The 14,697-nt window shown below is 38.7% G+C and overlaps 2 protein-coding genes across 3 annotated transcripts in view; one reads left to right on the top strand and one right to left on the bottom strand.

The window, feature by feature from the left end:
- SHROOM3 (shroom family member 3) overlaps window positions 1-9,459 on the bottom strand; it is a 172,341-nt gene extending 162,882 nt beyond the window's left edge. Inside the window, exon 1 of the mRNA XM_072405481.1 lies at window positions 8,733-9,459. Coding sequence (XP_072261582.1) covers window positions 8,733-8,876 — 144 coding nt within the window. The 5' untranslated portion in view covers window positions 8,877-9,459. The remainder of the gene's footprint in view (window positions 1-8,732) is intronic.
- A 3,867-nt stretch (window positions 9,460-13,326) lies between these two features.
- Window positions 13,327-14,697, top strand: part of CCDC158 (coiled-coil domain containing 158) — a 29,230-nt gene continuing 27,859 nt past the window's right edge. For both annotated transcript variants that reach the window (XM_072405480.1, XM_072405478.1), the window contains exon 1: window positions 13,327-13,441. The gene's annotated coding sequence lies outside the window, so the exon portion shown is untranslated. The remainder of the gene's footprint in view (window positions 13,442-14,697) is intronic.

The following is a 14,697-nucleotide window of genomic DNA, read 5'->3' as shown; positions in this document are numbered from 1 at the left end:
ATCTCAGTGTAACAAAAATTATTTTAAAAAACAGAAAACAAATGTTATATTGTATATGTTTATAAATATGTTTAGTTTGTAAATATGTTTATATTGTGCTTACTGTGTCTCAAAAAACTGCAGCCATTCCAGCTAGTAATATAAGTAATAGTAGTATTATATATGCCTTTTTCATAATAATAGCATTTTTATTAGTAAATCCCAGTATAGTTTGGTTGTATACTAGTGACTATGACCACTTAGATCATGAGATGTATCTGTTTTAGCATGCTCATCATCATTTTTTTATAATTTATATTATACACACATTCTAAATAATAATATGTAACAGAAGTGGAACATTTCAGTTTCCTGCAGGCATGATATTTAATTATGTAAAAAGTAAAATACCTAAGAAGTGGCAAAGGCTCAAGTTGGCAGATCTTTTCTCTTTCTCCATAATCAAGTTGAACGCTTTACTTTATTAAAAAGAGGCCCAAGCTTCTTTCTACATAGACTTCTAATTATCTGGGCTACATTATCTCAAGTTTTTGATTTTATCTCCTACTATCATTTTTCAAGTACCACTTAATTTAAGTAAAAATAAATTAAAAATACTTCATTCTTTGTTAAATCTGTCAAGCATGACCTTGTTGGAGGGGAAAAAAATCTAGTGTAAATTCAGTTGTGGTAACTTGACAAAAGAACACTTTATCTGTAAACCAATGCATATTTTGAAGAAAGGTTTTATAGAATGTATTATTCTTTAAAGTAAATTTAAAGCCCAAACCTATTTTTTTATTTTGGATAGAAAAGAGGGTGAAGGAAGGTGTTGTGTTTTAGACTGATTTGCCCCTTTCTGGTTCTCAAACTGTATTGTTCTGCAGTAATGCTGGGCACAAACATGGCAGTTTTTAGGCAATTTTATCTACAATCAATCCACATTATGATCTAAACTGGTCTGTAGTATCATTGTATCATCTACAATGATGACGGTAAACTTTTACAAACATTTAGAATTATTTAGGTGCTTATAAAAGTTTTGCTGGTAAGATGTATTCATATTATTGGCCATTTTTGGGACTAAAAACAGTTTGAAATTGTCTAACAACTGGAGTGTGTGGCCAGTGTGTGTCACACCTTTTATGTCTTTACAAATATATCCAAAAAAACTATCACTATGGCAAACAAACATAACAAAATTTTTTTTTAACTAAACCTGTTGTCTATAGTCTGTTATAAGTGACATGTTGACCTCTGGATGAGGCTAAATATCACAGCTAGCTCACCCCTGTCCCCGGGATCAAGAGTGACATTTGTGTAGAGTGTAGTAGACATCCCTGTGTCCAAAAAGTATCTTTGCTAGACCTTGCTAGTCGAAAAGGGTTATTTTCTAGAACTAGTTGGTTTTGCCAAGAATGGGCCTGTTATATTGGAGCTCTCTAAGACTGACGATGATGACTATCATGAAAGAAGCTGGGTGATCCAGCAAACCCGGAATACATTTCTTAAATATCTTTAATAAATCAGGGCCAATGTGTCTAAGGAGATGGTGCTGATCTATACACATGTTAAATTTCACATTGTCAAAGACTGAGATGTGTGTCCAGTTTGATGTTAATGTGTAAACTTTAACACTTTGATGACTTGAAACTAAGAGTTGGTGCCTTTAGTGGCAGAACACCAAGAAGCAGGACTGCCACACACACTCTTTGGCTCTCTGTGACCAAATGGAGAAGTACAGGGGTGAATATGGTGGTGTAAGATGACTAAGTAGATTTGTGGAATGTGAGTCTGTCTGTTCTAAAGTGAGGAAGAACAATTTCTAGCACAACAAATCTCTGCTAGAAGCAGGGAAGTTAAAGTAGAAGTCAAGGCTAACTAAGTGGCAAACATTATAGAGGTGTTGCAGTCACAGACTCAAGACCCAGGACACATGACAGGAAACTTGATGCATGTTTCCAAGTCAAACAACACCACTGGTGTGTTATAGGGTCTTTCACGATAGGTGGAAAAATGTCCAGTATGACACTAATTTTATTTAGCTCTGTCGCATAAATTTACAGAGATTTTTGCTTAAATTTGATTTTTCCTTTAAATCATCTCTAAAAGTAAATGATTCTGAGTAAAGCAAAATATTTTGTCCTCAGTTTGGTCCTTGCTGTGTGTTGAATGGGAAAAAACCAGAACAAGTCCTACTACACATTGGTGGACCATACAAAAAGAATATATATAATATATGATTACATATTACAGATACAGGTGTTTAGAAGATTAAATCAAGATTATTTCCGCCCTTACACCAGAGAAATTTTTACATTTGTTATTTTACAAACTGAGTTAAGGTGTTTTGTTGCTTCATTTTTTTGTGGATATTACATTTAATTTACCTATTCTGATTTATTTTTCAAATTCTTTAATTAGGCCTAATTTAACATGTAGGCACCTCCCCCATTGTATGTAACTTATCTCCTATCTCCTAGATTGTAAATTCTTTGGGGCAGGGTCCTCTCCTCCTCCTGTGTCATTGTCCGTATATGTCTGTCATTTGCAACCCCTAATTATTGTACAACACTGTGTAATATGTTGGCACAATATAAACCTTTTTAATATCAACAATTACTTATGGTTGTCTGCATGACAAAGGAAAAGAGGTGAGGGGTTGTAATTCAAGAATCCATTTATAATACCCTGGTTGCCCCTTCCACCAGCTATGATCTGCTTGAAATTGCATACAGAAGTACAAAACAAAGTGAAGATATCACTGAATCCACAATAAGGTATGCAATATAATGGAAAGTAGGTTAGGAACCAGGAACAGGAAAAATACTGGTAGATCACACTTCAGTTATAGGCAAATTGCAGTATTTTATCAAAACTTGGTATAATTGTGCTCTTGTACAGTTCTTTTATAGACTTGGCCTAATGTATTTATTGAAATATAGATTGTTATAAAAAATCATAATTAAAAAAAGTTTATAGAAGGAATAAGTGAATGGAATGGCCTTCTTTTTTTAGTCTGAGATTCCTTCCCTACATAAGGTAAAAATAAGACAGACAGAATCCTTGGCTAGGATCTTGTCTTTTTAAATTATAATGATATGGCTATTGAAACACATTCTATACTTAAAATAATCTCCCAAATATACTACTTTTAGCTATGTACAATGGGCGTGAGCTTATTTTAGAACAGAACCAGTTACCATATTAACATTCCATCGGACAATCAGTACTGAACCTGTATTGTGCTCTTTCAAAGTGAACCAGCTTTTTTAAAACTTCTCAGCTGGAGACCTCAGAGTTTTAAAAGAACAATTAGGCCAAAAACTTGAGTGATGTTCAAATCTTTTCTGTTCCTCTCACAATAATATGCTGTGCAATAAAAGATTTAGTTGTCAAAGTGGTGATATTTCTCACTAATTACTGCAAGTCTAAATTTATTCTTAACAACGCTGTAATAATGTGTTAATGCTATTATAAAAAATATAAATACATAAAATGAAGACTGTGCTGTATACTGAAAATAGTTTAAAAGTCAACAAATTACAAATTCAGTAAAGCAGAATAGCTCTACACATTCTGAGCACAATAAGCAAAGGCCTATGAATGTGCCTGATTGATTCTGAAGCCAATAGAAGGCGTTCACAGGATTCCATTGTATTCCCTGCTGAAATGACAAACTCATACACCCTCTTCTGCTACATAACATTGACTATCTAATTACTGTATAATTTTGCACAGCATAGAAAACATCCTGGCCTACAACAGCATTATTAAACATTATACTATAACAAAAAACTGTATATTGGGCAGAAGTCAAACCTCTACAAAATGGTTTTGAATATGCATGCAAAAAAAATATTAGGTTAACCTCTTCACTTTGTGTTTGGTAATGGACACTGCACCTTCCACTGAATAAGCATCAGAAAAAGCAGCAGGTTCCTTAAGCCCACCTAATAATTCAGTCTGATCTAACCCACTCTTCCCCATCTGTGCTGCCCTGGTCCTCCCCTTAGACCAGGGGTGTCAAACTCTGGCCCGAGAGCCAAATCTGGCCCCCAATGTCCTTTTTTTTGGCCCTCAAAGGAATCCTAAATATGAATTGCAGCTGGCCTGCCGCTGCATTGAAATAGCGCTGCTACTACAATTCCCAACATCACTCGCATCTATAGACCAGCAGGCTCTTTACCTATGCATAGCCCCGCATTGGACTGTTTTATGGACCAGATAATGCCGGTAATTTTAGTAGTGGTGCTATTTCAATGAAGACAGAGTTTCAGCGGGGGGCCACTCATAAGATTTAGCCCCGTATTGGCCGCGTCTGGCATTTCCAGCACTCCCCCTCAGCTGTACTTTTCCTTGCTACTCCAAGGAATAGACTTGAATGGTTGGATTTTCATAGAAGACAATTTGGTATTATTATTGTTAGCCTGTGCAAAAAGGTTAAAAGGTTATTGAAATTTAACTCAGAAGGCTACAAATAGCGAAAGAGGCATAAGATTTTTTCTTAAGTAAACTTTAAAAATTCATAGGCCTCTTTGTCTATTGAGCTGAAGTCCTGGAAACTGAAGATAAGCAGGGTGATTATGCTGAACTTGAAGAGCAGTAGAGAGATCTGCCCCTGTCTTGCCAGCACTGACACAACCTCTGCCTCTAAATGGTCACAGAGCCTGGCACAGTCTTTGGACTCCTCTTCCTAGGATCTCCTCGTCCTGGCTCCCAAGGACAGATCTCATGCAGCTGCTACAATAATGTTGAAAATGATAAGAAGGGGGATTATACCTTTAGCCACTGACGGCCAAATTTATGAGAGCTTTAAGGGAACAGTTACATTTTCCTATTCTTGCTGATATCTGCATATAAGTCACCTCATGATTTAATGGAATAATCAAAGGTAGATAGTATAAATCGGTCTTTTCCCTATAAACTGACAACCTATGAATGTATACTTTTAAAATGCTAAGTAATTACATTAAGGCCCTCCACCCTTTTCACTGTGAGTATGATATTCTTGAAAGTGGAAATAAACATTAAAAACAAAAATTATGACCAGTCAGCTCTTTATTGCAGATGGGACATAACTTGTAAAACACACTTACCTGCCTGTTTGCAATCTTCTATCGAATGTAGACTGAGCTGTACATGAGCAACTCAGTGTACAATGTGGCCATACCTGGATGCCAGGAATGAACAAAATCTATGAATAAATTTGCAGAACGTACGTAACTCTAGCCATGGCAGAAGACCCAAACCTAGAAGACTGAGCAAAAACGTTGGCACCAGCAATGGAGCAAGGAATGCTGAGTTATAACCAACTTTAAAATTGTAGGTATTCTTAACAATTGCATCACTTATTTTTAATTTATGTACTACTGTTTTCTTACTGTTTTAGTCATAAGATATCTGTTTATTATTTGTATATTCTCATATTTGTGCATTTTATGGAATAAAGGCAAATAACATTCTAAAGACAAATAAAGTGGCTTAAATGAAAAACAATTAGCATTATACATAAAGGTCTCTTAGGAGTCAAGCTTTTGCCCATTTAGGGCAGCGGAACATGTACAAAGACCAAATGTGCATGTTAAAGTAAATCCAAGGCTCAGGTGTTAGAACTTCACTCTCCATATGTATTTGGTCATTTTTGTGTGTTCAGATCTCGCAAGTAAATGCAACATAGTAATTTTGATACTATCTTATTATATATCTAACTTTAAGTTTTCAACTTTATATCACATTAGGATTACTTAGAATAGTAGTCAGTAATCAATGACTAGAAAGACTGAAAGCTTCCTCTGATCAGCCTTTATTTGTTCAGATGAACATCTAATGCATGATACACTAGGGGTTCTATTTAAAAAAAAAATACAAAAAATAAAGGGAATGGGACATTTTCTCAAACATTCCCTCGTGGTAATCCAGGTCCACGTGTTTCAATGGCAGTAATTGATTCCTATGAGGGAATGTGAGATTCCCTGTTTTATAGATTGAGCCCTCAGTGTATAATGAATTAGATATCCATCTAAACAAATGAAGGATGGTCAGAGGAAGCTTTGAAGATTAAAGTTAGGATGTCAAAGTAAATTGTTTGTGCAATCCAATGCCAGAAAAAAGACTGGCAGGAAAAAGTAAGAATAATAGAATGACAAGAGAGGAGACATCTTTTTTTTTTTGAGAAAAGATTTATTTAAAGAAAGATTTAAATCTTTGTTTCTGAAATGCTCTCTGCCAAAAACAGCGTTGGCCCTCTCTTTAAATATATAAATGTTTATGTTTTGACTCCACTTTTAGCGCTGTGTCCTATCAAGAGAAGACGTCTTTACAGTGAGAAGTACGACAGATGTCACTAGAACAGGTGTCCATTGCAATATTCCCTGTCTCTTCCTTTTTTGCTGAAAACTTAAATTTTTGCCTTTTCCCCACTGACATTGTCACATGGACAAATAGAAAGTATATTTCCCTAACAAGAAGACAGAAAAAAACAGAGGTTCCTACTCCTCACCACTGAACTGAAAATTAGGAAAAAAACAAGTTTTTTTCTTTAAATACATTTTGAGCTCTTTTTATAAAACCGAGAATCAAACATTGCCTCATTGCAGGATTGTTCTTTTGATATTTGAAGTTAAAGCTGACAGAAGAAATATGATAAATTGTAAATCATCATGTAGAAGCAAGTAATAATGTTAGGTTCTAAAACAAAGGGGGTAAAACCATAACTAGACATAAAGCTCTGAAAGCATCCATCTAAATTAGACAATTGAACTATATATGAACCATCCTTAGAATAGACAGAAAATGTAACCCACAGGGTACAGAGTTTTAACGTTATGAGTATGTAATGCGTACTGAAAGACATTTTCGCTTCCACCTGCTAACTTTACCCTTCTCTTTCACACACATGGGTCTATTTATCAATAGTATCAAGCAGATAACTTGTTTGTTCACCTTTATTTCTAATTAACAGTTTTAAAATCAACAGTGATCATTTTTTTACATTCTTTTCTTCTTTCAATGTAGGAACATGTCTTATATCACTCAGGAACCCTTTCTTTTTTTGTTTTGAAATGGTTTATACTGCTATTTCATCCCCTCCTCTTTTCCAGAGGTTATTTATCCCTTGATGACCTATGCCTGCAGTATTTTGTATTCTCCTTTACAAGTCGTTAGTGCTAAGTTCATGATTTACATGATTTACATGTCTTTAGTGCTTAGTTCATGATTAAGCGGTTCTGTTTTACTGAAAAAACGTGGGCTTGTTGTGGGATAAAGTATTTATCATCCTATGGATACTGTCCGTTTTAAACAAGCATACATTTCCCCTATTTTTACAAAGCTTCCTAAAGTAACAAAACCTGCTTACCATAACAATTGGGAATATTTATACTAATGGCTAAAACATATACAGTACCATGAGGATTTTAGGGTTTTTCTGCTGAATCTATGAGATTGTATTGCTGTGGTCCAACCAGTAACAAGAAGAAAAAGTAAAAATTGGAAGGAGTTAGCAGCAGACAAAACAATCACCAAACGCTTGTAGCCAGCTTGTAGCTAGGGTTAAAACACATAGCCAGTCTGACAGTAATGGACCACATGCCTTTGGTATCAGTGATGTGTACAACCCAAACTTTTTTTGTGGGAAAGGGTTTAAACAGAAACTGTCAGGTTTTACAGACATTGGAGGCTTCTTTGAAGATACTTCTTCACTTTCTGGTTATCCCCTGGGCATTGCTTATCTGGTGCAGATTTTCTCTTCTCTTCCTGTCTGGTAATAGTTGTCACAAGAACAGGAAGTGAGAAGGGAATCTCCCTTAACAGAACCCCCAGATAACAGTAAAACCTGGACAGGGTTCTAACCTATAATTTGTTTAAAAAATGACTATAAAAACACCTATATATGACCAAAACACATTAGTGTAATCACCAATCTAACCTTAATCCTTTTTGGCTCCTTGGGGGCTCCCGATCAGATTGCTTGATTATTCATACACACAGTCATTTGTATACCATTTTTCCAGGTTAGGGAAATATAGAACAGATCAGTATGTGATCATGTTTTAAAATATTTGTTTCCAAGTTTCTATCATTCTATCAGCCATAATTTTGCAGTAGATTTAAAGTATCTTCTTTATGCCTTACAATCCTACACAATGGTTGTGGGTTACTTCTTTTTAAACTTGTGATTTGCTAAAGCATTAAAACTGTACTCTAGAATAAAAATTTAGCTGATTCATTTTAGGCCTGAAGAGAGGGCACAGTGACAAAAAGAAGAGTCAATTATTGTGGGCTTCTTCACTCACTGTCCAGTCACAGGGAGGAGTCTAGAGGGGGGCTTTAAGTAAAACAACAGCAGAGATAGATCTCCTAGAGATTGCTGTGACATGTTAAACAGCTGTGTAAATCGTAGGACTTATTCGACAAACATAATACCCAGCCAGGTACAACACCCACCTTACATGCATTTCATTTTTATAAATGGCTGTTTGTCTTAGATTTAAAAATTATTCAGAATAAAAGAATTTAGAAGATCAGTTTTAAAGTTTTCACTAAATATATATCAAAAATTGTTTTAGAACAATATGAAATCAAAACCCACACTCTCTTTGCTTTCCCTTTAAACACATACTTACATATTGTATTACCTGTTCAATACATTTTTAATTTGTTGATGAGTATATGTACAAAGTTCATAAACTAGAGAAGTGGGCGCACATGATCAATGAAAATATATTGACTTATATATGCTGGTATATTACCTTTGAGATGGTGAGGGGTTCTCCATGCTCCAGCCCTCCTTTTAGAGAGAACCCCCATGGAGCTCCACCTTGAAGAGTTGCCTGTAAGTATAAAGATGCAACACCCAGCTGGTGGGGGGAAATTTTCCAGTCCATGTCGTCCATGGCCTCAATCAGTCAACATTGTCACTTCTCATTAGTCCTTATGCAACTTGTGAAGGTAAAGATCTCCCATTAGATGTCCTAAAAATGAATGCAGAACACAAACGACCACATGAGCTGACTCTTGTGCCCTTAGGAGTTGATTAAATAGAATTCTCGACTTCTTTCCATTTACCGCTATCTTCATTCCAAAGGCAGGTCCACAGAAAAAAATGTTGCTTCATACAGGCAACAAACATCAAACTATTAAAACTATGCATGCAGAACAGTGACATGTAAAGCAGTGTTTGTTTTTGATTGATGATGCTCCTTCGCCTTTCCCCCAGACTTACCATTACAATAGGCTATCTTTTCAGTTCATTGCATTCAAAGAATGAGATCTCTTAGCTGTTTTCAAGCTGCATGGGTTTCTACTGAGTGAGCTATAACATGCTCCTGTAGTCCACAACCCTTGGAATTTCCACTTGTTGCTGTGAATGTGAAATTATATCAGAACAAAAGCAAATCAGGCAGAACTTATGTACAGGTCAAGCCGAAAGTCTGCAGGTGGATGTCCTCAGAGCAGAGGAAGTGAACGTGTAAGGCAGATCTGTAAATTCCTCCTCTTTCTCCAGTACATCAGTAGATCAGACCATAACTGCACTGGGAGAAGGAGGGGGAGTGGAGGGTGTGAGCCAAGGATTAGTACAAGTCATGCTGATTTTACGCAGCAAGTACCCAAATGATATGCAGCTAAGAATAGAAAGAGATGCTCGAGAACTGAGTGCTTCAACACTTCATGTATCAGAAATCTTGGCACTATGGAACATTCTGATTGCAGTATCTGCTCCTAAATCCAAGTTATGTATTAGTTAACACAGTAAATGCTTTGACAAGGCTAATAAAACACAGACTTTTGGCTCTTGAAAAACTTTTAACACTTCTGTAACAGTAGGTTTTGCTGTGACCAGTGTACCTGGAGAGACCTCATCCAGGTTATTCCTCACCATACTAACACTCCTCTGCAGTAAGCGATTACTTACAAAAGTTATGAGCAGTGATCTTTTGTTGCAGGGGGAAGTAGGGCTAAATTAGCTCCACTCCATCTAACCCTGAAAGCTAAAGGTGACAGCAAATGCCAATGTAATCATAGGTGATGTCATAACACTTCCCCTATTCTAATCTACTACAAAACATAATGTGCTCTATATAGTAGTACTCAACCTGTACCAATGGTGACTGCCAGCACTGAGGACCACTGGAGACAGCAATCTGTGCTCCACACCTCAACTGAGCTCTATAACACCATGGGCCACACAGTGAGCAGGCTGCATACATTAAAGCTCAACTCCAGCTTTACTTGTACAGTTTTATAGGTTCATCCTCCCCTACTCTAATAACTTGCTTTGATTTTACTGCATACTGAACCCATTCTAGCCCAACTCTTTCTTTCACTGGATTTCAGTTCTTAGCATGTGTTTAATACCAAGGCAAGGTGCTTATGACAGATGTCACTGCTAAGTAACATATAGGTCTGATATTCTATACAGCTCTGCAATAAGTCTTCCATGGGTCTGTTACAATGGTCTACACTGGGGGGTTATAAATAAGGTCTGTGAGGTCTGCACTGAGGGGTATTATTGGGGGGGGTCTGTTGCTGGGGGGTATCATTGGGGGGGTCTGTCGCTGGGGGTTATCATTGGGGGGGTCTGTCGCTGGGGGTTATCATTGGGGGGGTCTGTCGCTATGCCATGGGGGCTGTCACTGAGCATCTGTCAGTGAGGTGTACTCCTGTGGTCTGTCACAACGTTGGTACTCAAGGATTGCAGCAAACGTGCAGTAGATGATGTGCATTAACTCAGACTCTATTTCACTATACCCATGACTCTATAGCAGTTTCATTAAAATATGAGAAAGATATGATTGTGCCCCTGACCACTGGTGGTGGGTCTGTGCCTGATGTATGCAATGCGATTTTGTCACTGAGGTCTGAACTAAAGGCTCTGTCACCGACTTGACTGTCGGTGAGGTTGGGCTGCACTGGGGGTCTGTCATTGAGCATTCTATCACTAAAGGTTGCACATGGGGTTTGTCAATGAGGTCTGCAATAGGAAAATGTCAATAGGGGTGCATCTCTGAGGTCTCTTACTGAGGTGGTCTGTACTAGGGTTCTGTCATTGAGGGGTCTATCACTGAGGTCTACACTGAGGGACCCTGTCACTGAGGGTCTGCTACTGTCCCTTAGAGACTGTATCAAATGTGTGCGGTAGCTGCTGTGCAGACTTAAAACATCCTAATATTCAGCACTATTTGGCAATGCCAATTTTTTCGCTGTAGAAAAAAGTTTGAAGGTACCTTTGAAGTGTAAATATTTAAATATCAATAACATGGCTGCATGTTCACTTTAAGCATGATTCTACATATGAAAATAAGTAAGAGACACAAGTAGCCATAAAGTTGTTTTTTTTTTTTTTTTTTTTCATCTGCAGGCTAACAGCTTTCATGTAAAACTGATCAGGACGGCTGTAACGTCACCCAACCACTACTACAGACTGCGGAAATGCATGCTAAGCCCCTGGTTCTCACCCAGCAAAATGCTTTCCAAGAAGAGGAACACAAACACTTTATGGGGTGTCCTAGCAGGGAGAATGGAGGAGAGATCCTATGTCTGAGCCTTCCTCCATAATATGGACATAGAAGTACTCTGCTCTGAGCAGGTTCACAGCTATTAATGAAAATATAGGCTTGCACAATGAAAGTATGTTTTTTATTGTGAGACCTTGCTTGTTCAGCAACAAACACCTGACTGATCGCTGATTTTCATAGCAATATAGTTCTCAAATTCTGCCCCAAGGTCCCTGTCCCACCAGTCATTTTTTCCTGGTGAAAAGAACTCCCCAGCAACAGAATCACTAAGGAGGGCAAAAAATCCTTTTGAGGGTAGGTGCCAAGGGGCATCTTTTTCAAATCCTGTTTGCCATTTAGGCAGCATGGTGGCTCAGAGTTTAGCACTGTGGCCTTTGCAGCCCTAGGTCCCAGGTTTAAGTCTCAGCCAGGACAAAATCTTCATGGAGTTTGCAGGTTCCGTGTATGTGGGTTTCCTCCCAGATGCAGTTAGGTTAATTGGCTTCCCCACAAAAATGACCTTAGACTATAATAAAGACAAATGACTGAGGTAGGGACATTAGATTGTGAGATTGTGACATGACTATGTACTTTGTACAGAGCTGCATAATATGTCAGCGCTATATAAATACTGTGTAATATTATTTACCCTTTCTGATTATCTGAAATAATGTAATTTGACTAGTAAACACATGGCAAATGCATGCATGCCATTGAACAGCAAAATGGTATTTGACTCTTAGGCTCGCTACCACTGGCTGCGTGTAACAATTCTAATTGTTGCCTCTAAACTGTACTGTGAAAGTTGGTGGGACTCCACCTGCTTTTTTTTATTCTTGTGTACAATAAGGTCTATTATAGATGGACTGTGACATTGAAGTGTGGTTACCACATACATGAACCACGCCTGTGGTTGAGGCTCTACATGTAGTGCCCCGGGGCAAAGAATGGGGGCGGTAGTGAGCAGATCACCTCCTACTATAAAATGATGTGATGCTGACTCATTAGGAAGCAGTCAGACCTTGCGGGGGCTGAGCTCCTGGTAAAGTGCCAGCCATAGGAAGCTGCAGTTCCCACCGCATGTCTGAACAAATCATTGCCCAGATTTTATGACATCTCACTCATCCGTGACTGAAATGTTGCAGAATATCTCTTTCCCCTGCCAACCAGAAAGCAATGTAGGGTGACATGGGCACATTCCTGGGTTCTAGGAGGGAACACAAAGAATGTTTCTAGCACAGGCATGGGCAAACTACGGCCCAATAAGGTTGTTTCTCCGGCCCTTTGGGTGGTTGGCGTCTCTGGAAGGAACGGGCACCGGCCAGAGCTGCAGAACACGTCCCCCATTTGTATCCTGGCTCCTGGAGGTGGACGTGTCCCTGCACACACCTGCCCACTCTCCCATCGCAGGCTCAGCGGGGTTATGCCATCACGATGTCACGCTCAGTGGGGTCATGATGGCATAACCCCACCTACTCTCCCATCGGTCTGGCCCCCCTGTCAAATTTTATATCAGATTGTGGCCCCTGACTGAAAAAGTTTGCCCACCCCTGGTCTAGCAGCTATGAGCCAGGATAAAAAAAACACTGCAGTCATTAAAAAGTACATATAAAAACGTTTTGTTTTTCTACAATGCATACACGTTCATTATACAACAACTTGATTAAAATGAATGATAAATGCCACGATATTAGATAGGAAGATATCCTAACTACCTGTAAAAGTAGTTTCTATAACACCTGACACATCCCCAGTGAGGAGCTCAGACATGGGCTGTGTGTGAACCTGCTGGCAGCTCCCGGGGTGGGCGGGGTCCATCCCCACCCTGCAGGCCTGAGGTGTCTCCATGGAAACAGAGAAGCGTCTTTACTAAACCGACAGTGTGTGTAGAGAGGGGGGTGGGGGCGCCTCATTTCCCCCCATAGACAAAGCGAAGCCCTGGTATCGGAGTGGCACGGACACTGGTGAGACTTTATCTTGTATATGGCCAGGGATGTGGGTGAACCCAGGCAGCATTTGTCTGCATTGTCCCCACAGCATGGCTGTCCTGGGATATCAGGTTCCTGTATTGTGCACCTGTACAAGGATCATGGGGGCTGTGATTGCAGAGATACTGACTGCAGGAAGAGCAGCCATTACTTTTATTTTGTACATCACAATACATGACTATGTATTGTGAAATATCGTGATATGTGTACATCAGTCACGTATTGTGTGATATCGTGATATGTGTAATCCATCACGTATTGTGTGATATGTGTAATCCATCATGTATTGTGTGATATCGTGATATGTTTATATCAGTCAGATATTGTTTGATATCATGATATGTGCAGATTGGTCATGTCTTGTGAGATATCGTGATATGTGTACATCGGTCATGTATTGGGTGATATGTGTACATCAATCAGGTATTGTGTGATATCGTGATATGTGTACATCAATCACGTATTGTGTGATATCGTGATATGTGTACATCAATCAGGTATTGTGTGATATAGTGATATGTGTACATCGGTCACTTATTTGTGAGATATCGTGATATGTGTACATCGGTCACGTATTTGTGAGATACTGTGATATGTGTACATCGGTCACGTATTGTGTGATATGTGTACATCGGTCACGTATTGTGTGATATCGTGATATGTGTACATCGGTCACGTATTGTGTGATGATAACGTGATATGTGTACATCAATCACATATTGGCAGCTGCCACTTGCAGCAACATACACGCTCAATTATTGTCACAGGAAACAATGTTTCCTGAACCCTTCCAGCGACAAAAGAGTGATAGATGAACGAAGAAGCTCTCCTAGTCCCTGCTGCTCAAAAACACCCCCACAGAGTGATGCTGCCACCACCATGCTTCACTGTTGGAATGGTATTTGGCATGTGGTGAACAGAGCCTGGTTTCATCCAGACAAAACATTTAGAATTCAAAATAGTTCAATCTTGGTTTTATAAGGACAGAGCTTGTTCTTCAAAGTCTGAGAGTCCTTCAGGTACTTTTTTGCAAACTCCAGGTGGGCTTTCATGTCTCTGAGGAGAGGCTTCTGTCTATACACTCTGCCATAGAGCTTTGATCATTGGAGGACTGCAGCTATCTGGATCTCTGGAGATCTCTGACTGAGGTCAGAGTGATTATCAGATTCTCTCTCAGCTCCCTTACTGAGGCCCTTCTCTCGTGATTGCTGTTTGGCTGGCCATTGGAAGTT

The sequence above is a fragment of the Pyxicephalus adspersus genome, chromosome 3 (genome assembly GCF_032062135.1).
Source record: "Pyxicephalus adspersus chromosome 3, UCB_Pads_2.0, whole genome shotgun sequence".
Taxonomy (NCBI): domain Eukaryota; kingdom Metazoa; phylum Chordata; class Amphibia; order Anura; family Pyxicephalidae; genus Pyxicephalus; species Pyxicephalus adspersus.
This window is presented reverse-complemented; position numbering and strand designations above follow the sequence as displayed.